This window comes from Gymnoscopelus braueri (genome assembly GCF_963280865.1).
Source record: "Gymnoscopelus braueri genome assembly, chromosome: 8".
Classification (NCBI taxonomy): domain Eukaryota; kingdom Metazoa; phylum Chordata; class Actinopteri; order Myctophiformes; family Myctophidae; genus Gymnoscopelus; species Gymnoscopelus braueri.
The window spans coordinates 31,993,477-32,016,562 of record NC_137609.1 but is presented as its reverse complement, the minus strand read 5'-3'; the positions used below and the strand labels follow the sequence as shown (position 1 = coordinate 32,016,562).

Here is a 23,086-nt window from a genome sequence, read left to right as displayed (position 1 = left end):
GTACCCGCAAATGTTGTACTGTATATAGGGAATTGCAATAATCCAAACAGGATGATATATGGGCGTGAATGACTATTTATAGGTCTTGGACAGAGAAAATGGCTAGATTTTGGCTAGACCAAGCTGTTCTAATGCTAAGTGTCTTGTTTCATTGTGTTGATGGTTATTGTCTGTAGAATCTGTATATTTTTGTTTGTTTTGTTTAGTCAGTCTAATAAATACAAACTAAAGGTCTATAGCATAATGGTCTGTTTTGCAAACCACAGTGTTGCACTGCACAGGCTTATGAAACTATTTCATATTTTGACACCACTTGTTTGTTTCACTCTGTAGAAAAAAAAAAGAAAAAAAAACTGATGACAAAAAGAGAGAAGTATGACTAAGTTGCAGAAGCAGACACTTTTATCATCAACATAATCTCTCACACTAAACAGAATGTTGCTAAATAGCACTGAATGTGGTTTGGCTCCTATGACAGGGGAACCTCTTTTGGTGCTACAGTATAATATATTATATATAGCACATCTGTCACATATTTAAATATAAGTCTGCAAATAATGTGAGCACTAGAATTGGTAAAAATAATAATAATGTATTTTTTAACAGAACAAACATTTAACAGAATACCCAGTTATTCATGCACAACATTAGACCAAACAAGTGTTGCATTGCAGTGTTTATTCCACTGTCATGTACTCTATAAAGTTGTTTGTTTGTTCGTTAGTTGAATAATTACCATGATTTGGCTATAAAATAAATGTGACCAAACTCTCAAATCTCTTGACCTTTTTTGTGTTTTATCCTTTTGATAGATATGTCAAAAACAGGGGGGTTAGGTTTGTTAGCCGCCATTCTCACCGCTGGTCTAGCAACTACCTCATGGGTTTCGATGCCCCCCAGATGTATTGGATCTCAGATCATCTGGCAATGGGAGACTAGGTTGTACACGTATATCTAAGGAAACAAAGTTACATTATGCATTTAATACAGGATACAATCTTATTGAACATGCATTATAAGTATTGCATTATAATATATATAGCCCGGCATTTTATTTACTGCAGATTTGTATTACTCTGGAAAACTGCAGACAATACACACAGCATCACCTCCCTGTAAAACATTCAACATAAGTTGAAAGGCTTTTGTAAGCTTTGCAGAATGTTTGTAATACTTTAATAATTTGATAACTTTGTAGGTGGATTAACATTCCCATTCAGAGTTTTGTCGTTTAGTGAGTTAAATTGTTGTTCCATCTTAACAGATCACACAGATCTCTACTCCATGGAAATGTCCTCAATATGTGCCTTAAAAAATGCAGAATTCTGGAAAATTATTCTACTAATCAACATTGTAATAAAGTTAGACAATATTTAAACAATATACTGTACCATTTTCATTGTCAGGAGAGTGAAGTACTCCATAGACATCAGTGTTGCCTGGTAAACAAACAAGAATTAAAGTGGACAAACTGGTCATTTTCCTGTTTCAATTTAGTTAATTATTCTGCTAGTTAGTACAAAATGTAAAAAAAAAAAGAAAATACTTGAACTTTTTAGGTTCAGGTTAGAGCCAACATGGATTGGTTCAAAGACTGACCGTGCTGTAGCGGACAGTATATGTCATCTGGAGCCACATTTTGTTTGGTACGCTGGTCTGCAGCTGAGCTCTGATTGGTTCCCTGAGACTGAATGGGTCTAGAAAAAAAAAAGTTTAGCAGCATAAAGAAATAAACAAGAGTTATACTACTGTCATGTTTAAGAATATATAGAATACTGTACTTACCTGATGCAACATAGACCTGTAAAAAAAAAAGGCCACATAGGTACTGTAAGTTGTCCTTCAAATTGCTTTGCCATGGTATTGAGTTCCTCAGTGATTGTAATACTAGAAGTAAGTACCACTACTCACCTCTGCTTTTCTTTTGTTCCTTTCCTTTTTTAATTAATTAATTTTTTGGTTGTTTTCAAGACTTCTCCATGATAGTTTATTTGTATAGCACAGTTCATGCACAAAGGCAATTCAATACTTAGAATAAGGCATCAAATGGCATTAAAAACACAAAAGATATTTCAAACACAAAAACAATAATCAAATAGTAGCTGGTGCGAGCCTTCATTTTTCTGTTGGTTTCCCCCATAACATTCTGAAAATCACTTCCTAATGATATCACACTGTAGTTACTAAGTAATTTGTAGCCATTGAGCATCAGTGTAGAGCCAACATGGCTGCCACTGGAAGTACACACAATATATATATTTTGTTTATCTATCTTTCTTTCTTTCTTTTATTTGACCAGTTTTCATCCGAACTTTAAATAAGGTAAGTGCATTTTAGGAGGGGCACAAAATGGTTATTGATCAATACATACAAAAACAAAAAGTCAAGAATGATCCTTCTCTCACCTCCACAGGCTGTTAACTGGATGATTGTTTGATTGACACTGACTTTGTTCTTAACTACACAAGTCAAGGGTCCCACTAATTGACCATGTAAGCTGATGCTGCTCAGTTTGGCATGGTCAGGTGTGGCATTGCCCAGTGACTGGCTGGTGGTCAGGGTCAGTACTTGGTTGTCCAGCTGCCAGATGAACTCAAGGTCATCTCCCTTTGAAGAACAGCTGACCTTCTTCTCTTCTGCTGATACACACTCCTGAGATACATCTGACACTGACACAGGAGCTGGAAAGCAAACACGCACGCACGCACGCACACACACACACACACACACACACACACACACACACACACACACACACGCGCGCGCGTGCACGAACAACACGCACAATTTAAAAATTTCTGTCCACTAAGTTGTATTGATATCTTTTTTTTTTTTTAATCCAAACATCATTGCATGCTATTCTCACATTTAGAAATAAAGCACAGTCCATTTTTTAATTTTTCATTATTGCTAAGAGAGAAATGTGTCTAGAAAAAAATAAAAATAAGCAAACAAATAAACACATATTGGAGCCTATACCTTGTATTTGTAGTTTCATGGAGAATTTCCCCAGTGATTTACCAGAGGAATCAAATGTTTCCAACTGGTAATCTCCAGAATCATTCTTCACTGTGGAGTCCAGCCTTAAAGTTCCATTGGGTAAGAATTTACATTGATTTCCCCATTCCCCAAAGCAGTTTAGTTCTTTTATTGTTAGAATTGTATTATTGCCTCTTTTAAACACAATATGTATGTCAGCATTACTAGTAGAGGTCAGATGAATTAACAGAGCCTCTCCCAACGCTCCAAAACAAGTTTTGTTACCTTCAGCCAAATTACACACTGTAGAACCTGGTAAAGAGAAAGAAAATACAATAGAAAATATATGAATATAAATACTAGTGTATGGTGTACAGTAGGTATCATAATAAATTACTAATGTATTTATTTCATCTGGGGGAAGGGGTGATGCCACAATACTATTTCTAGTTTGAAACAAAAATCTGGGAAGTACCGCTCCAGAACGAATGGTGCAGGGTCCTACATAGAGGGGCTCACCTACAGTATCACAAGGATATTTTGGAATGCAACAACATTATTAGAAAAGGTATTGACTAAATATTATAATAAACATATTTTCGGTTCATTTCTGATTCTGAATTTTGGCGCAAGTGTCAGGGTCATACACGGGTGGAACAGTTAATCAAACTAAAGATTTTTATAGCTAAAATAGCTGATGTATAGCAGATCTACACACGTCCCAGCGAGAAAGGAACTTTTTTTTTATTAAAAAAGTTACACAGTATAAAACACAGTACAAATATTAATAGAGTTTATAAAGGGTCGTAAATCCTGCTCTATGTTATTTATAACTATTTGTAGTTAAACAGCTGAAAACCCAGTGTAAAAAGGATGAGACGAAATCAAAGGCAGACACAGGCTGGTTCTCAAATTAAAAGGTTGACATTGTATTAAGAGAAAGAATCCATCCACGAGGCACCGTACAGCAAAAGTATCTCTCTGCCATTACAAAGACAGGCAATAGTATTTATACACAAGTTGGAGTCCGGACATCAGTTATGAGGTGGATCCTAACGATTGGTTAAGACCCTCAGACGTCAGATCATATCTGATGAGCTGTCAGGCATCAGGGTGTCATCATAATAAGTTGTTGTTCATCTTATAGTATCCTTGTGTACATCTTATGGTTTCATAAACAAGTTATCCCTTCGATATCATAGGACATGTGGCAGGTTTATCTGTGACAGGGTGACAGCTGACAGAGTACATTAGTGACGATGTCAGGTCATACAGAGATATAGGTCATGTACAGAGATACATACAGGTCATTAGGACATTAGATCACAAAGCGTTGACCAAGACATATGGAGCCGGCACCAGATAGCAAATATGGAGGTGTTGTTGCTTTGTCATAGATGGTCAAGTTAACTCCAATGAGCTGTTATTGTATTCCTCCAGAGATAATCAGTGACCTTGGAGGGCCTGCGCTCTGTACAGCTCAAAACACATGCAGTCTCTAGAGGAAAGGAGAGACCTGATACTAGGATTAGTTTTGTCCAACCTCGAACTTAATAAAATCATAAGATTGGTAGGCAAACTTGAGTTATGCCAAGATGGCACACTAAAATAGGATATGAGGGCATATATATCAATATTGTCGACAAAAGACATAGTTTTAACTCTAACAAGTCCCCAGTTCTTGTGGACAAGATTGGTAGATGACGTCAAAATAATATGTAATTAATTAATTAATATAAGAAGACAGATACATGTAGACTTAAATACCTTTTTAAATTGTATTAAAGGACTATAAGGGCAAAAACAAATGTTTCTTTGTTCAGATAACATACACATTTTTTCTTCTTCAAAAGGACTGAATTGTTTATTAATTTGGAAGCAAAATGGTTATATTTCATGAGTAAATAATCAGCGTTAGTAGGATGAAATCTTACATAGACTAAAGAATAATTAAAATGGTAAGTGGGTTCTATATGCTGTTAAATGAGAAAAATGACATCACCTCATAAGTTCCCAGAATAAGGTATTATAATTATGAACAGATCAAACCTTTCTTTATTTTATTTTATTTTGAAGGCCATCCCTTGGCAGGATCTGAATTTTTTTAACTTTTAACTTTTCCTGAAAATCCCACAATCTATGTACCACCAGGAACTTTAGCCAACATAGTCTTGTTTCCAAGAAGTTGTTGTTTCAGGTCCCGCCCCCAAGTGTGTATAGGCTCAGTCGAATTTTAGCCCTACTTCTCCTTGAAGCAATACTGTGGGTAGATATTTTAACCCTAAGCAAAATAATTTATGGCGGGAAAAACTCACGTGATGCCTCTTTACTCACACAGACGTATAGGACCTACTTTTCCTCTTTGAGCAGTCGAGAGGAGAGGCTTCTGTCACTCAATTTAACCAGGAAGATTATTTAATCTGTAAATGAATTAACCACAGAATTACTGTGTGTAGAAAGTGTACATGAAATGTATTTGACAAAACATAAGTAGTTTAAAACAGTTAAGAACTCTTGAAAAATATAATACAAAGTTTGTCCATCTGAGTTTTAGACCCTCAGTCTCCCCTGGGGAGGTTTTGTATGGGGAGGTTTTGTAAACTTCAATGACTCCTGGGGCAAGATCTGAAATGGATGAATGTATTTATCGTTAAATGACTATGATAAAGGACAAAAAAACAACATCAAAAAGATATTAAGCAAATCACATTTAAATCAAGTTAATCAAACTCCCCTCTATTTGACACCCATATATCTATAATATAGTGTGTGTCAGATGAGAAAGGGAGAAAAAAAATCAAACTGAAAAGCAAGATATTTTTTTTAAAGTTATAATTAAAATATTTAAAATTAAAATATAACAATGAAAAATAAGGAATAAACATCTTTGTTCTGAAGAGTATATTGAAATGAGATAAGTAGAGAATTAAACAGTTTCGAAAAGTAGTTAATCTACAAGCTCACAAAAAATCTTAAGTTAAAATGATTAAATATAAATTTTTTTTTTTTTTTTTTTTATAAATCAAAATGACGTTATAATCTTTGTAATATTATGTGTTAATGTTTTCTAAATAATATTATAACATATTGAATCTTATAAGGGTTAATTTAAGATGGGTTAAATTGAATTCAATGGAGGAATTCAATGTCGTTAGGATGGTATTGCCATAGTTATGTGTTAGTTACCAGGGAAGCTAACACTGCCCGTAAGGAATTATGGGTAATGGAGTAGATAAGATGTCATTTTGGAATGAGTTGCCATAGCAACGTGGCTGTTACAGACCCTAACGGAAACGGAAATCTCCACAAGGGATTGTGGATATTGGAGTTTGCTTAACAGTTACTAAATTAGATGAACAAACTCATTCACATATGCTGATGGTGCTGACATTATGGCAAAAATAAAGGAAATAATATTAATAATGGGCTGACAGTAATAAAACTGATATTATATATATATAGATAGATAGATATTGCTATAAGGGAGTTACTGTAATTGGAAGGAATGGGTTAAAGTTATATTGAGCCCAATGGCCCTCACAAGGTCAGAATGTTCTCATAACAATTCGGTCACAGACTTTTCTGAGACAGCAAAACTGGTGAAAAATAAAATAAAATGAAATCCTTTGTATTCTACATTCTGTCTGATCACTTTCTTTACTTTCACTACTCGACATAACTGACTTTCTTTACCTTCACTACGACATAACTGACTTTCTTTACCTTCACTACGACATAACTGACTTTCTTTACCTTCACTACGACATAACTCACTTTCTTTACACTCATAACTCACTTTCTTTACTTTCTTTCACACTTCTCTTTACTTTCGACATAACTCACTTTCTTTACTTTCTTTCACACTTCTGTGAGCAATTATTAACCATAGCCTACTTTGTTATGAGAACAGCTGAACAAGAGAATGTAAACAGATAAGAAACTGGAGAAATTAGAGGCTGTATATTGGATAAGGGAGTGAGAGAACCTATGATGAATTTGATTATGTAATATACTTAGTAGTGGGTAAATTGACAATGAGTATTTTAGTGTACTCTGGGAATCTAACGAAATATCTTCCTTTTTAAGTAAATGGATATGAATTATTATTCAAAACTGAGCAAATTGTAGCAAATTGTAGCAATTTTTTTTTTTTAGTTTCAGAGGAGCACAGGAGGCGTAAGATGTTAAAATGCACACCTTACCTCTCATTGTGATTATCTGAAATCCACTGACCTCTGATCCCATACGGTCTTGGGTCACAAAAAAATCTGTAATTTGTATCTGAATGGATCTCGGCTGCCTTCTTTCGGGGTAATATGTGATGCTGTGAGGCATAAAGCAGACATAGAGAAGGTTTTTACAACAAAATACTATAGGGTGGAATTTAACATGAAGTCAAAAATGATGAGTTGGTCAACGAAGCAAAAGGGTGGGATTCTGTTATGCCAGAAAATATTTCCCCGTCGTCATAAGCAGAACCCCTTCTACCAAAACAAAATAAAAACTAAACCACTAACGAGAAAAGAAAAAAACATTAGATATATAACTTAAAACCAACCCATCAGAAATTGAACTAATGAATGTCAAATAATCAAATGGAATTAATACGCTGGTGTGCTCTGGGTGTCTTGATGATACAGGTGCCACAGCAGAGAAGGGGAGGGCATCCAGAGCACTGCAGCGTCATAGGTCATAGGTGGGTGTACAGCCAAGGCCAGGGCCCCAGAACCAGCAGGGAGGATAGACACTAAACACAAACAAAGTAACATTAGTGAACAAAATCAACAGTGGTATGGGGTGTGCGAGCACATCAAGGACTAATTCCTTTTTAAGTGTTTTTAAAAGTTTTTTAAAAGTTAGGACACATCAAATTCATCTATCTCTATCAATTTCATCTATTTGCGGCCAGAGTGTCTTTGTCCGTTTAAAGGGAAGTTCATCTATGTCTAATTATCTACAACAACCCGGTTGTCAAAACCCCAGTTTGGCCGTCGGTGCCAAAGTGGAGGTTTGAAAGGGAGCGCTGTGTTCGGCTGGGGACATAGGGTCAAAGTATGGTCCGCCGTGGTCCCACATGACCAACAAATATAAGTTCGTGGAGACCGGCCTGCAGTGTGTGAGCCCTGTGTAGAGAGACCAGGGGTGTTCTGGGTGTGGTGTGTTGTATTACCTTGATTTGGTCCTGGATGGCTCTGCCGTCGGTTTGCCCCGGAACCCCATATGTGGTTTTGGTTATTCTGTGGTGCCTGTAGGCTGATGTGTCCCTCCCCAGTAATCACGGCCTGTAGTTTAGCCCTAGGCTTTGGTTCGGCTATGCAATTGTTGTAATACTGAGCTAGAGTAGTGAGTTCCTCTGTGGTTTTCATTTTCCATAAGGGATCATTCATAGTGATGGCCATTAAGAGGAGGTTAAACAATTTCTGGTAGCCCACCTGGCCACTGGTTAGGCCTGAGTGGCGGTTAAACTGGGTTTTAAATTTCTGAATGAATTCCGAGACATCCTCTCCGTCTTTCTGCTTGATGTCGGTGAGGACAGATAAATTAGTGTTAGCACGCAGGAGACCTAGTGCGTTCCCTATCATTTTGTTTACAGCTTCCTCGTGGTCTACCTGTCTTATCATATGGGGTCTCTGTTCGTCCAGAGCTGGTGGCTCGGTACGGAAACATTGGATCGCACGGCCATGTAGGTCGAGGAGGTGGGCCCCCTCTGAAATCTGATGTGACATGGCTTTGGGGCTACTTTTTGCAATAAGGTCCCTGACTTCCGTAGTGTTAAGCTGGTGTTCTATTATCTCTGCTTTGAGCGCGGTCTCCCACCCCTCTGGATTGTCCTGAATATTAGGTAAAGTTTCTGCAATGTTCTTAATATCTTCAGGAGACCATTTCCTGTACCTATAAGCCAAATTGCCATCCCCCTGTGTATAGGCCACTAAGGGAGCAATCAGTGTTTCTATCTGATCTACTGTATGTTGTGCAGTAAGTGATTGTGTGTTAACCCGACATTCATGTAAAGATTTTGATCTCTTACTAGTGCTTGTGTCAGATGGAGGAACGTGGGGTAGGGGTGAAAGTCCTGAAGGCTCACCGACAGCAGGTCCAAGCACAGGTCCAAGCAGGTCCACATCCTGAGAACGTGGAGAAAGAGTAATTTTTGTTAAAACCGCGTCATCATCCTCACTTTCAAACATTGACTTATCAAATGAAGGTAGTATATCAGTGTGAGTGGTGCACTGTGCTTTGTTACCACTGGTGGGTCCCTGTGACGGGGAAAGGATATTTCCCATAATGTAAAAATTTAATTATTCAGACGTGACTAAAATGTAAAAGACGGTGTTCAAAATCTATTTAGTATCTATCAAGAAGTGGGTGGGCAGGTAGACAATTTACTGATATAAAATTTTAATTAAACAATTCTGAGCAGATGCACGGCTTGTGGGAGAGAGAGAGAGAAACAGTGACAGTGACTACAGATTGTTGACACGTTCAAGGGACCGAGAGAGTGAGTGAGATAAAGAGGCCGTTAGCCCTACCCAAGGTTAAATACTTCTGTCTATGGCAAAGTAGAAGTTTAAATGACTAGTTGCCTTGAAATACTCAAATCAGCAGGCTGTGTCTTATCCTAGGAAATAAGTAAATATCATACAAACGGTTCAGTGCTTATGTAATGCTGTTTAGGGGCTGAATGGATGAGATGCCTGTAGCTGGTTTTAGTGATACAGAGGTTGCCTGGAGCAAAGGTGGCTGGTTTCTAGATAAATGGGAATGAAATCAAAATATTAAAGTCATATATATTTTTTTAATTGACCAAAGGTAGGAATAGAACAAAATCTAAATAATAGGACAGTATGGTCTTATTAGTTTAATATCTAACCTCTGTCCTTTTTGATTCATGATCTGCAGCTCATGAGTCAGAAACGGAGTTTGGCTAGTATTAGTGACTTTGGATGGGCTAGCTGGGTTCAGTATTGGTGTATCTGGACTATGTTATACTATAATAATTCCCCTCTGATTGGCACCCACATGAAGGTATCTGTGTGTGTCAAGGTTTAAATGATTTACAAAATCAAAGTAAAAATATAATCATTCAACAGGTTGGCTAAAAAGCGGCACACCTGTGGATTATTATAATCGAACAACAGGTTTGCTAGAAAATCAGCACCTGTGGATTATTTAAACAGAACATAATCTAACAACAGGTTGGCTATAAGGCAGCGCCTGTGGATTATTAAACAGTTCACACAATATAATCTAACAACAGGTTTGCACCTGTGGATTATTAAGTGGTACAGTTCACACAATATAATCTAACAACAGGTTTGCACCTGTGGATTATTAAGTGGTACAGTTCACACAATATAATCTAACAACAGGTTTGCACCTGTGGATTATTAAGTGGTACAGTTCACACAATATAATCTAACAACAGGTTTGCACCTGTGGATTATTAAGTGGTAAAAAAACAGATATGAATATATGTAGGCCTATCTATGTACAACTGTAGTTAAAAACCAAGGAACAAATGTACGAGGCAATAAATATCTATGCACACACTGGTAGACGTCTGATATGCGCATATATATGTATTGACAGTATCTGTCCAAAAAATAAAATAATAATAATAGTAATAATAATAATATATATATCTACAAGTACGGCCAATGAGCCTCGTGATAAAGTTAATACAATGTCAAAATTACAAGTCAAGGAACTGAACCAAAAGGGAACCTGTGTCTTGTAGTCAGCTGGACGGAGAATCCCCACGCGTTTGAGGAATGTCTGTGAGCCGCTTGTCTCCAAAAACAATATGTGAAAAAAAGGCTGAATTCTAAGATAGCTGACCGGAAAGAGTCCTCGCGCGAAGAGGAGTCGTCCGGAGCCCCTCAGAGTCGACCGTGAAAAAGAAAGATGGGAGAAAAAAATCTGATTTTTTTTTTTTTTTTTTTTTTTTTTAAGGCTGATTCTAAACGCACCGTCCGAGAAAAATATTAATAATAATTATGATAATAATGTCGGACAGGCCTTTAACCGTACGAAGGACCAATTAATAGAGTTTATAAAGGGTCGTAAATCCTGCTCTATGTTATTTATAACTATTTGTAGTTAAACAGCTGAAAACCCAGTGTAAAAAGGATGAGACGAAATCAAAGGCAGACACAGGCTGGTTCTCAAATTAAAAGGTTGACATTGTATTAAGAGAAAGAATCCATCCACGAGGCACCGTACAGCAAAAGTATCTCTCTGCCATTACAAAGACAGGCAATAGTATTTATACACAAGTTGGAGTCCGGACATCAGTTATGAGGTGGATCCTAACGATTGGTTAAGACCCTCAGACGTCAGATCATATCTGATGAGCTGTCAGGCATCAGGGTGTCATCATAATAAGTTGTTGTTCATCTTATAGTATCCTTGTGTACATCTTATGGTTTCATAAACAAGTTATCCCTTCGATATCATAGGACATGTGGCAGGTTTATCTGTGACAGGGTGACAGCTGACAGAGTACATTAGTGACGATGTCAGGTCATACAGAGATATAGGTCATGTACAGAGATACATACAGGTCATTAGGACATTAGATCACAAAGCGTTGACCAAGACATATGGAGCCGGCACCAGATAGCAAATATGGAGGTGTTGTTGCTTTGTCATAGATGGTCAAGTTAACTCCAATGAGCTGTTATTGTATTCCTCCAGAGATAATCAGTGACCTTGGAGGGCCTGCGCTCTGTACAGCTCAAAACACATGCAGTCTCTAGAGGAAAGGAGAGACCTGATACTAGGATTAGTTTTGTCCAACCTCGAACTTAATAAAATCATAAGATTGGTAGGCAAACTTGAGTTATGCCAAGATGGCACACTAAAATAGGATATGAGGGCATATATATCAATATTGTCGACAAAAGACATAGTTTTAACTCTAACAAATATAGTATTTTTTCTGCATGTAATGTGGTTCAGTAGTGCTCCTTCCCTCAGAATTATTTCATGTACAGTTTGTATATTTGATGAAAAATTACATTTAAAAATAAACACTTTAAAAATGGGAACAGTTTTAACCATTCATATATTAAATGATGATTAATGACAGTTCTCATGTACTGCTACTCATTTTTCCTTGAACTATTTGCAATAAGAGATTGATAAAATGGTGAAAATATGCAGATATATTGAAACCTACCTTGTGCATTTGCTGTCAGTGCCAGAGCTGTGATGATGATGTATATGGAGTTCATTTCTTCTGTTAAACAAAGTGAATAGAGCAGGTTCAAGGTTCAAGGTTGGTCTCTATTGTTACATTTTGTGTATGGGTACATACTGTAAGAGTAAAACTTACTTTTGTTTCGGTTTCCTTCAGACAATGTAGCAGCAAAGGTATATAAATAGTAAAGAAAAAAAGAGAAAATAGAGAAAAACAAGAGCAAAAAAAGAGTCTGTAATCTAATACTACAGTAATAAGTTAATAAAATCAGCCCATATGTAGCCTACAATGTAGGCCTATATATACAACTTCAGCATTTATCAGTAGCTGCATTGAGCAGGTCAGGTGTGTCTGGTGGCTTAACCAGTTAGTGCATACTATATGCTCCTTGTGAGCGTGATGGTTCAAATCTGAGTGTCTCCCCTTTCTGTCTGTGGTTTCCTGTTCTGCTCATAGCTAATGCACAATGTGTCTTCATCTGTCTCTACTCATATTCATAGACTGATTAAACAATATAGCAGGAACATATTGTTCCTGAGCAGCCTCAGGTTAAAGGCCAGAGCATAAACCAAAATAAAATAAATGTGCAGAAGTAATACAATAATAATGTTTTGTATTAAATGTAAACCTCTATAATGTACTTACATGAGTAAAATGTGGTGTTATGTGTATTGGAACAGCATGACATTGAGGATGACTGCTACTGTAGCATGGGTGGAGACAAACACTATTGTGAATGTGAGGTGTGGCATGTGGTCTCAGTGGTATAGATTAAAAGCAAAAGTGTATTATGTAGCCTATAATTCAATACTTAAGCAGGCACTATGAACAACAACGCAAACAATCCTGAGTTTTATATCCGTTGTATATGACAATGTATACTAATACTAGCAATGAAGCAAAATTACTCTTTTAATGTGTATGGTCACTGGCAGGAGCAAAGATAATCAGGGAATAGATAGCTAGACAGCTATCTAGACAGACAGACAGACAGGCAGACAGACAGACAGACAGACAGACAGACAGACAGACAGACAGACAGACAGACAGACAGACAGACAGACAGACAGACAGACAGACAGACAGACAGAGTGATGAATGGATGATGATGGATAACTGTGACACCGACGTGATCCCACTAATGAATTAACTTTCCTCAGAGACTATCCAAATTGGACCATTCATATTCTGTGCAAAGACAACTGGAAATAGAATAGATCTGTTTGTATTAACAGCAGGGTAATTGCAGTGAGTTAAATAAATGTTTACCTGCACAGTCAATGGTTTATATGTCATTTCAATTCTATCATTGCACTACTAAGTTGATTAGTTAACACACCCAGGAGGTGCTACATCCTCTCAGCTTCTTTGTTTTGTGGTTAGAACAAGAACATGATGCTTGTTTCCACTAGTATTGAGTAAAGTGCACTGTAGATGATGACCATTCGGCTTCACTTCTGGTGTTGTTGACTATGTGTTTTAGTTGTAAGACAGGTGCTAAATGTTTATAAATTGAGTGCACTCAATCATTGAAACTTCTTAAAGGACCATACCGATGCATGTATACGTTACATTACAACTTTGGAAAATTTTTGAAGGCCATGAAATCTTAATGGCGATGTGAATATTAACTAGAGAATCAGACAATTATATTTGTGAACCATAATGTCAGTGTTATTCCTGCTTCCCTTTTTTTTCTTATTAAGCATGTCTGCAGTAGGCTACGCACTTGAATTTAACATGAACACATTGCATGCCGGTGGACTGCCGGTGGACATTCCAAGAAACTATTAATGCTTTTGCCTCAAGCTATTTTTGTATCCTATGTGTGATATGAAAACCACAGCTTGTTCCATTGCCTGTTTCAACAGTAGTCACAGCTAAAGTGTACTTACTGCAGAATGGGGGAGAGCATGAGTGAGAAAAAGAAAGACTGAGAGAGAGAGAGAGAGAGAGAGAGAGAGAGAGAGAGAGAGAGAGAGAGAGAGAGAGAGCGAGAGCGAGAGCGAGCGAGAGAGATGGACGGATGTGGTAATATATTGGTAGATTGAGGAAGCTGGTGTGAAGACAACTCAGCGAAGTGTTCACTTTACGCATGATGCATTGTATTTAGTGATGCGTGTTTTCTTGTGATTAAAAGAGGGGTTTTGGTTCAGCATAATAATGCTTCTTAAATTTTAATGTAATGAATTGGGACAGCTAAAATATAGTTTGTATACTGTAGCTATTATAGCTATATCGAAACTGTGAGTAGTCTACCGACTGAGCTACTTGGGCACTAAGCACACCACTCAAAAGCTGATCATCCAGTTAAGGTCAACACCTTCTCCTACATCCTGCAGATACCCACGTCACAGACACAGGGGTGCAAGTGACAGTGGAGGCAGTGTGGTTGCACTGGGGCCCTTTGGGTGGGGAGCAGGATAAAGATCGGGCCCTCCTACAATGCGTTTGCAGGAGAATGGTCACGCACGCACGCACGCACGCACGCACGCACGCACGCACGCACGCACGCACGCACGCACGCACGCACGCACGCACGCACGCACGCACGCACGCACGCACGCACGCACGCACGCACGCACGCACACTGAATCTGATTGACGGTCCAATTTTCCCTCAGCCAATAATTGCATGAGTAGGAACGCAACCTAGTACAAATTCCTTACTGTACTCAAAATACTGCAGGATTTTGACATGACACATTAGTGCATGTTTTCGTTGGTACTTCTTTAAAGGTTCATGTAGCAGGGTGAGCATTGTCTATCTCTCTCCTATGCCACCTCTGCCACCTCTGTACTGCCCATATTCTCCACTCACTCCTATTAGTGGGACGATTGTCAACAATTGTGTGTGAACGACACCTGCCTGATTGACACTTGCCGTTTAAAGGCAGCAGTACATTCTGTTCACCATGAGAGTCTCTACTGTGATGCTGTCTCCATGGTATTCTTTGAGACACACATATTTGGGGGCATGGCTGAGTATGCCAATGTCTTCTAGGTGCAAACAACCCACGTATCAGCATTGAGCTTGTGAGATATATAATGTTGCACACAAAAAGGAGACAAATCCATGCATCCATTGTTTGCACCTCCAACACACACGTGATGTCGATTCCCTCCCCCTATTTGTGTGCACTAGGTCATGATGTCACTGTTGTTAAACCAATACTGTTATTCCAAGTATGCCTGTTGCTCTTGATCTTTGGCTTTAATCAGTTACAACTAGAATAGGTATATATCTCTCCATCTTGCAGTATGTTTGAGCGATCATTGACCGTTTGTTTTAATGTTGAATTTTCTGTGTGCTAACGCTGACCGATGGCCCACTTGGATTACTATGGGTTAACTAGCTGAGTATTGCAGACCTGTAGGTTGGTAATCCTCCCCTTTTTACGGTAAGCTTGTGGCACACTTGTGAAAAAAAAATTATTTTGTTCTTATAGTGATCTACCACATAGCAATGGGATTGAGCAAAGACCTTCCTCAGAGTCATGACTCTGAGGAAGGTCGAAAGACCGAAACGTCAGTCTATCTGTTTTACCTGCACCGAAATAAATAAAAGGCCTAAACTGTCCGTGTTGCTCCAGCGTTCTCTCTTCTGCATATATTGTCCCTACTCCTGTGACGCACCGGACTGGCCGTTTAAGGCTTGAGGCGCAACGGTAGAATCCCTTTGGACTATTTATAGGTCTTGGACAGAGAAAAATGGCTAGATTTTGGCAAGACCAAGCTGGTCTAATGCTAATTGTGTCTTGTTTCATTGTGTTGATGGTTATTGTCTGTAGAATCTGTATATTTGTGTTTGTTTTGTTTAGTCAGTCTAATAAATACAAACTAAAGGTCTCCAGCATGATGGTCTGTCTTGCAAACCACAGTGTTGCACTGCACAGGCTTATGAAACTATTTCATATTTTGACACCACTTGTTTGTTTCACTCTGTAGGAAACAAAAAACAAAAAGAGAGAAGTATGACTAAGTTGCATAAGCAGACACTTTTATCATCAACATAATCTCTCACACTAAACAGAATGTTGCTAAATAGCACTGAATGAGGTTTGGCTCCTATGACAGGGGAACCTCTTTTGGTGCTACAGTATATTATATATAGCACATCTGTCACATATTTAAATATAAGTCTGCAAATAATGTGAGCACTAGAATTGGTAAAAAAATAAAAAATAATAATAAAGTTATAATTTCTTAGAGATAAATACAAGTAGCCTTCAGACAACATATCAAAATCGGTACAAACATTTAACAGAATACCCAGTTATTCATGCACAACATTAGACCAAACAAGTGTTGCATTGCAGTGTTTATTCCACTGTCATGTACTCTATACAGTTGTTTGTATGTTCGTTAGTTGAATAATTACCATGATTTGGCTATTAAAATAAATGTGACCAAACTCTCAAATCTCTTGACCTTTTTTGTGTTTTATCCTTTTGATAGATATGTCAAAAACAGGGGGGTTAGGTTTGTTAGTCGCCATTCTCACCGCTGGTCTAGCAACTACCTCATGGGTTTTGATGCCCCCCAGATGTATTGGATCTCAGATCGTCTGGCAATGGGAGACTAGGTTGTACACGTATATCTAAGGAAACAAAATTTAAAACAGGATACAATCTTATTGAACAAGCATTATAATTAATTATTACATTATAATATATATAGCCTGGCATTTTATTTACTGCAGCTTTTTATTACTGTCGAAAACTGTGTACAATACATTCAAACATCAAACATCAACATAAGTTGAAAGTTTTGTAAGCTTTGCAGAATGTTTGTAATACTTTAATAATTTGATGACTTTGTCGGTGGATAAACATTACCATTCGGTCGCCAGAGTTTTGTTGTTTAGTGAGTTTAATTTTTGTTCCATCTTAACAGATCACACAGATCTCTACTCCATGGAAATCTCCTCAATATGTGCCTAAGAAATCCAGAATTCTGGAAAATTATTCTACTAATCAACATTGTAATAAAGTTAAACAATATTTAAACAATATACTGTACCATTTTCATAGTCAGGAGAGTGAAGTACTCCATAGACATCAGTGTTGCCTGGTAAACAAACAAGAATTAAAGTGGACAAACTGGTCATTTTCTTGTTTCAATTTAGTTAATTATTCTGCTAGTTACAAAATGTACAAAAAAAAAGAAAATACTTGAACTTTTTAGGTTCAGGTTAGAGCCAACATGGATTAGTTCAAAGACTGACCGTGCTGTAGCGGACAGTAGGCCTATATGTCATCTGGAGCCCCATTTTGTTTGGTACGCTGGTCTGCAGCTGAGCCCTGATTGCTTCCCTGAGACTGAATGGGTCTAAAAAGAAAAGAAAAAAGTTTAGCAGCATAAAGAAATAAACAAGATTTATACTACTGTCATATTTAAGAATAGATAGAATACCGTAGGCTACTTACCTGATGCAACATGTAAAAAAAAAAAAGGCCACATACTGTAGGTACTGTAAGTTGTCCTTCAAATTGCTTTGCCATGGTATTGAGTTCCTCAGTGATTGTAATACTAGAAGTAAGTACCACTACTCACCTTTGGATGATCTGATACGACACAGCAGGAGCAGCAGGGTCATCAGTAGAATTACCACAAGTAGTCCTATAATCATTCCCACATGTAGAGAACACTGTTTCACAGGCACTGATAGCAAAGAGATGCCATTATAAACAGACTGAAATACACTGCTGTACACTCAATGCTACAAACTGAAATCAATAAGGATTATATTGTAAAAATAATTATAATGGTTTAACTGATGGTATAAGCTACAATTAGTTTGAGAGAGAAGCTGATAAACAGCTAAAAGACACGCACATCCCAGACCATAATATAGGCTGGGTGCTGGATCTAAAAAGGTTAAACAATATGCTTGTTGACACAGTCTGCTTTTCTTTTGTTCCTTTACTTTTTTAATTAATTAATTTTGGTTGTTTTCAAGACTTCTCCTTGAGTAAAATCTAGAGGTTCACTTTCTATCTTAAAACATAACAAAGAAAACAAATACAATATTGTCTGTAATGTATACATCCATCTTACTATTACTGCCATAGCTATATTATATGTGTAATATAGTAAGTAGTATTACTGTATTATTTTACTTCTATAATAGTATAATACTGTATAATACTATTGAGACAGGACACTGAAGATAAACAGGAGAAGAACCTTATTATACTACTTTCAGTGGTGGAAAAAGCACTAAAATGTTTTACTTAAGTAAAAGTATCAATATTGCAATGTACTGTAGAAACACTCTGTTAAGTAAAAGTCTGGCAATCAAAATTTACTTGACTAAAAGTACAAAAGTATTGGCATCAAAATATACTTAAAGTACCAAAAGTCAAAGTAGTCACTATGCAGAATGTAAATATGTCTAAAATAGCCGATCTACAAGCATACAACACGTCGCATCATGAGTCATGACATGTTGTGAGCTTGTATATTGGCTATTTTCAAATGGCCAAAGTTTAAATAGGGCTGAAGTTGTTAATGTATGTTTTGTAATAATAATCAAAATCTACAAAGTAATGTATTAACTACTAATCAAAGTTTTAAAATAATTGTAGTGGAGTAAAAAGTACAATAGTTGTCTCTGAGATGTAGCGGAGTAGATGTAAAAATATAGAAAATTGGAAATACTCTAGTAAAGATACCTCAAAATTGTACTTAAGTACAGTACTTGAGTAAATGTACTTAGTTTCTTTCCACCCCTGACTACTTTGAGAGAACTATCAAATTGTAATATTAATCTAGATTATCCGGATCCCTCTTATTCTTTTGCTAATGAGCGATGATTGGAACGATGATTGTTAGACAGACCCTGATGAAGACCTTCTAGGTCGATATATGTTGGTCATAATTTGTTGCCTTGCTCTAAATAAATACTATATTTTTTTCATCAAAGACGGAGTGCCATGGAATTATTTTCCAAGTCTGCAGTCCACACGAATTGGGAATTAAGCAGTACTTCTTTGAAAACCATTTTTTGTTCATACAGTATGTTCCTACCCGTATCACCAAAGAGCATCTATCTATCAGAACCACTGACTGATCCCTGCAGCGCTTCTTTTTTCTCTCTTCTTTTGTTAATGACTTCTTAAATATCACTCAATCTTTTAACTTGAAGCGTGTTCTTCACGGTTAAGTCAGTGCTAGACTGACTTAACCGTGATCATACATCTAATGTTCATGGGCCTGGGTGGCGTCTACAAAAGAATGCTACGAATGGCACTTGATGTCACATGGGAGGATCTCATCAGAAATGTGGATATCTATGGGACCCTCCTGCGGGTCACAGAGAAATAAGCATGAGGCTGGCAGGGCACTGTGTCAGGCACCCGGAACTGATGGCAACTGATTGTATACTGTTCTCCCAGGTGTCACAATGAACCAGACACATACGCGTCTCATTATTAAAGAGATTATGCCGCAAAATGTTCCTTAATCTTTTTAGCTAATGTTAAAATAACCTAATAGGCTGATGTCCTCACTTTCCTGCCATAGAGTGCAACACTGCAAGTGCTGTCGAATTAGTGCTGCCTATACGCAGTAGCCTACACTACATACTTTGTGTGTAGATTTTTCACTCCCACATGAATTAAGATAAGTGCATTTCAGAAAATGGTTACTGATAAAATATCTTCTGACATCAATAAAAAGTCAAGAATGATCCTTCTCTCACCTCCACAGGCTGTTAGCTGGATGACTGTTTGATTGACACTGACTTTGTTCTTAACAACACAAGTCACGGGTCCCACTGATTGACCATGCAAGCTGATGATGCTCAGTTTGGCATGGTCAGGTGTGGCACTGCCCAGTGACTGGCTGGTGGTCAGGATCTTTACTTGGATGACTAAAGCATGACTAATGATTCACACTAGTTACTAAGTAATTTGCAGCCATGGAGCATCAGTGTACAGCCAACATGGCTGCCACTGGAAGTACACACAAAATATATTTTGTTTATCTTTCCGCCATAAACATTGGCGCATTGGTTATATTTGAACAGTTTATCACAACTTTAAATAAGGTACCTACCATAAGTGCATTGTAGGAGGGGCACAAAATGGTTATTGATCAATACTGACATCAACAAAAAGTAAAGAATGATCATTCTCTCACCTAGCTGGATGTTTGATTGACACTGATTTTGTTCTTAACTACACAAGTCAAGGGTCCCACTAATTGACCATGTACAGTAAGCTGATGCTGCTCAGTTTGACATGGTCAGGTGTGGCACTGCTCAGTGACTGGCTGGTGGTCAGGGTCAGTAATGGTTGGTTGTCCAGCTGCCAGATGAACTCAAGGTCATCTTCCTTTGAAGAACAGCTGACTTTGTTCTCTTCTGCTGATAGACACACCTGAGAGACATCTGACTCTGACACAGGTGCTGGAAAGCAAACACACGCACACGCACACACGCACGCATGCACGCACGAACAGCACGCACAATTTGAATGTGTCTGTCCACTAAAAGTTGTATTGATATCTTATTCACAAAATTGTCCAATCAACTTAATTACAAGCCTATTAACCCCTAAAAGAATCATCATTGTATTCTATTCTCACATTTAGTAATACAGAACAGTCCATTTTTAAATTCTTCATTATTGCTAAGAGAGAAATGTGTATATAAAAAAAAGTAAACAAACAAAGATATTTTGGAGCCTACCTTGTATTTGTAGTTTCATGGAGAATTTCCGCTGTAATTTACCAATTTTTTAAACAAATGTTAGCAACTGGTAATCTCCGGAATCTTTCTTCATTGAGTAGTCCAGCCTTAAAGTTCCATTGGTTAAGAATTTACATCGCTTTTCCCATTCCCCACTGCAGTCTTGTTTTTTTGTTGTTAGAATTGTATTTAAGCCTCTTTGAAACACAATCTCTATGTCATCATTACTTGTAGAGGTCAGTTGAATTAACAGAGGCTCCCCCAATGCTCCAAAACAAGTTAGGTTACCGTCAGCCAAATTACACACTGTAGAACCTGGTAAAGAGAAAGAAAATACAATAGAAAATATATAAATATAAATACTAGTGTATGGTGTTGTAGGTATCATATTGATTGATTGATTTGATTGAATACTTTATTAACAGTTTGCAAAAAAAGCACGGCGGTACTGATGTATTTATTTCATCTGGGGGAGGGGGTGATGCCACAATACTATTTCCAAGACATTAAAATACCCAGTTTAGCCAGTCAATTTTCTATGAAATTGTATTAACATTGTTTTCAATTATGCTAATTATGACGAAAGACACCAATCTATTTGAGTGAATTTGGAATTTGTCAAGTTAAAGTCATGTGTAACATCCATTTTTGGTTTATTTATTACGGGGCCAGAGCTCTCAGCTCTGGACCTGTTTTAATGTTCCCCTCTTTTTTCTTCTCCCACTTTTGGCAGTTCTGGCTGAACCGTGCATACGCTTTTTACGAAACTTGGCCATATGGTAGATGGTCATGAAAAACTATCAAGAAATAATTCTCACAATCTTTCGTCAAAAGGTGGCGCTATAGCAAAATGCCAACTTTGAACAGGTACAACTCATGCCCTGTTTGACCTACAGCCATGAAACTTCAATATACATATGCGTCTACTCATGATCAACAACTTTCACACTCTGACTTTTGACCTCTGACCTTTAGATCTCCCACCATTTTGAATAATATGAAAAACAGTTAAAACCTATCTCCTCCTGGGATTTTTTAGTAATCTGCACGAAACGTTTTACACATGAACTTTGAACCTATGCCGAAAAACTGATGCAAAAGATTTTCCATAAGTGAAAAAATGAAGCTTTAATGAGCCAATGAATATTGCAGTTTTATGACAATTATTCATCTGCCCCTAACACATACATGCAGACTCACATTTCTTTGAAACTTTGCGGTAATGTTGAGGGTCATTCCAAATATCACTGAAACCAATCTTACTCCAATTGGTCAAAGGGGGGCGCTATAGCGATTTTTTTTAAATGCAAACTTTAAACAGGCAAAAGTCATGCCTCGTTTGGCCGACAGCCATTAAACCTGCTTACACATGTGCCTTGACTCATGAGGAACACATGTATCACGTTAACCAGTAAGCTCCGCCCTTAGATTGTCTGCAATTTTGAGCAGTTTGAAAAACACTTAAACCCAGGATTTTTCAGCTATTTGCGTGAAACTGTATCATCTGTGTGATCTCCTTTTTCACAGGTTCTTGTCTGTTGGTCCAATGGCTTCTCCCTTAAGCGAGTGCCTCACGACCGCAAGGTTGCCGGTTCAAGCCTCACTTGATGCAGACTCATTTAAGTTGAATTGCAAAAAACATGACTGTATCAATGAATACATATGCAAACGGTAAAGATAACATGAAATGCTTATTTGAGAGTATGTTTTTTCAATGTATGACGTACTTCATTGTGAAAATATCCGATCTACAATCTCACAACTTTTCAGATAGCAACGTTTTGTGAGCTTGTAGATCGGCTGCTTTCACTGGTTTCGGTTTCGAGGAGACATACAATTTCTCTATTGGTAAATGGTTTGTGAACGAGTGATCTTAGTGTTAGTGAAACAGGGGCTTGGTTCATGACAGAAGGCAAAAGTGTATGATCTTCAACAGACAACTTCAGCCTGGATGAAGCTATAGCACTACTTGTAGTGTCTCATTCTGTGAGTCCGAAGGTTGAGAGTTTGATTCCTGTCAATGGCAATAGGTTGAGCTGTCTGTTTCTCTCACTCTGTCTGTCTATCTGGCTCTGTCTGTAGGTGGGTCATTCCACTTTTCAATTGCATCGCACAAAACATGACTGCATCAAATAATGCATGTGAAATTTTTTAAGACATTACAATCTAATATTTAATTCAGACACTGTGAAACCACATGTTGCTTTTCAC

The 23,086-nt window shown here is 37.5% G+C and overlaps 1 protein-coding gene and 2 long non-coding RNA genes across 3 annotated transcripts in view; all 3 read right to left on the bottom strand.

The window, feature by feature from the left end:
• Positions 1-674: 674 nt before the first annotated feature.
• LOC308089660 (uncharacterized protein) lies at positions 675-20,023 on the bottom strand. Its single transcript, XM_080434519.1, has 6 exons — positions 19,886-20,023; positions 17,737-17,844; positions 1,786-1,801; positions 1,600-1,697; positions 1,392-1,439; positions 675-954 (listed from the first exon to the last, which is right to left on the bottom strand). The coding sequence occupies exons 2-6, from the start codon at positions 17,810-17,812 to the stop codon at positions 878-880; spliced, it is 315 nt and encodes a 104-aa protein (XP_080290645.1). The 5' UTR covers positions 17,813-17,844; positions 19,886-20,023; the 3' UTR covers positions 675-877.
• LOC308089666 lies at positions 3,000-12,484 on the bottom strand. Its single transcript, XR_013933530.1, has 3 exons — positions 12,317-12,484; positions 12,161-12,220; positions 3,000-3,291 (listed from the first exon to the last, which is right to left on the bottom strand). It is a non-coding gene; the product is annotated as an uncharacterized lncRNA (long non-coding RNA).
• A 1,008-nt stretch (positions 20,024-21,031) lies between the features above and the next one.
• The window catches only part of LOC308090178, a 3,580-nt gene continuing 1,525 nt past the window's right edge, over positions 21,032-23,086 (bottom strand). Inside the window, exon 3 of the long non-coding RNA XR_013933592.1 lies at positions 21,032-21,190. This is a non-coding gene — a long non-coding RNA (uncharacterized lncRNA). The remainder of the gene's footprint in view (positions 21,191-23,086) is intronic.

Excerpts from the sequence above, each read along its gene's own strand:
- LOC308089660 (XM_080434519.1), bottom strand. The coding sequence starts at position 17,812 with ATGATTATAGGACTACTTGTGGTAATTCTACTGATGACCCTGCTGCTC. Across the intron at positions 1,440-1,599 it reads ATACTGTCCGCTACAGCACG|GCAACACTGATGTCTATGGA; the intron begins GTCAGTCTTTGA and ends TTTGTTTACCAG. Across the intron at positions 955-1,391 it reads CTCTCCTGACAATGAAAATG|ATATACGTGTACAACCTAGT; the intron begins GTACAGTATATT and ends TTGTTTCCTTAG.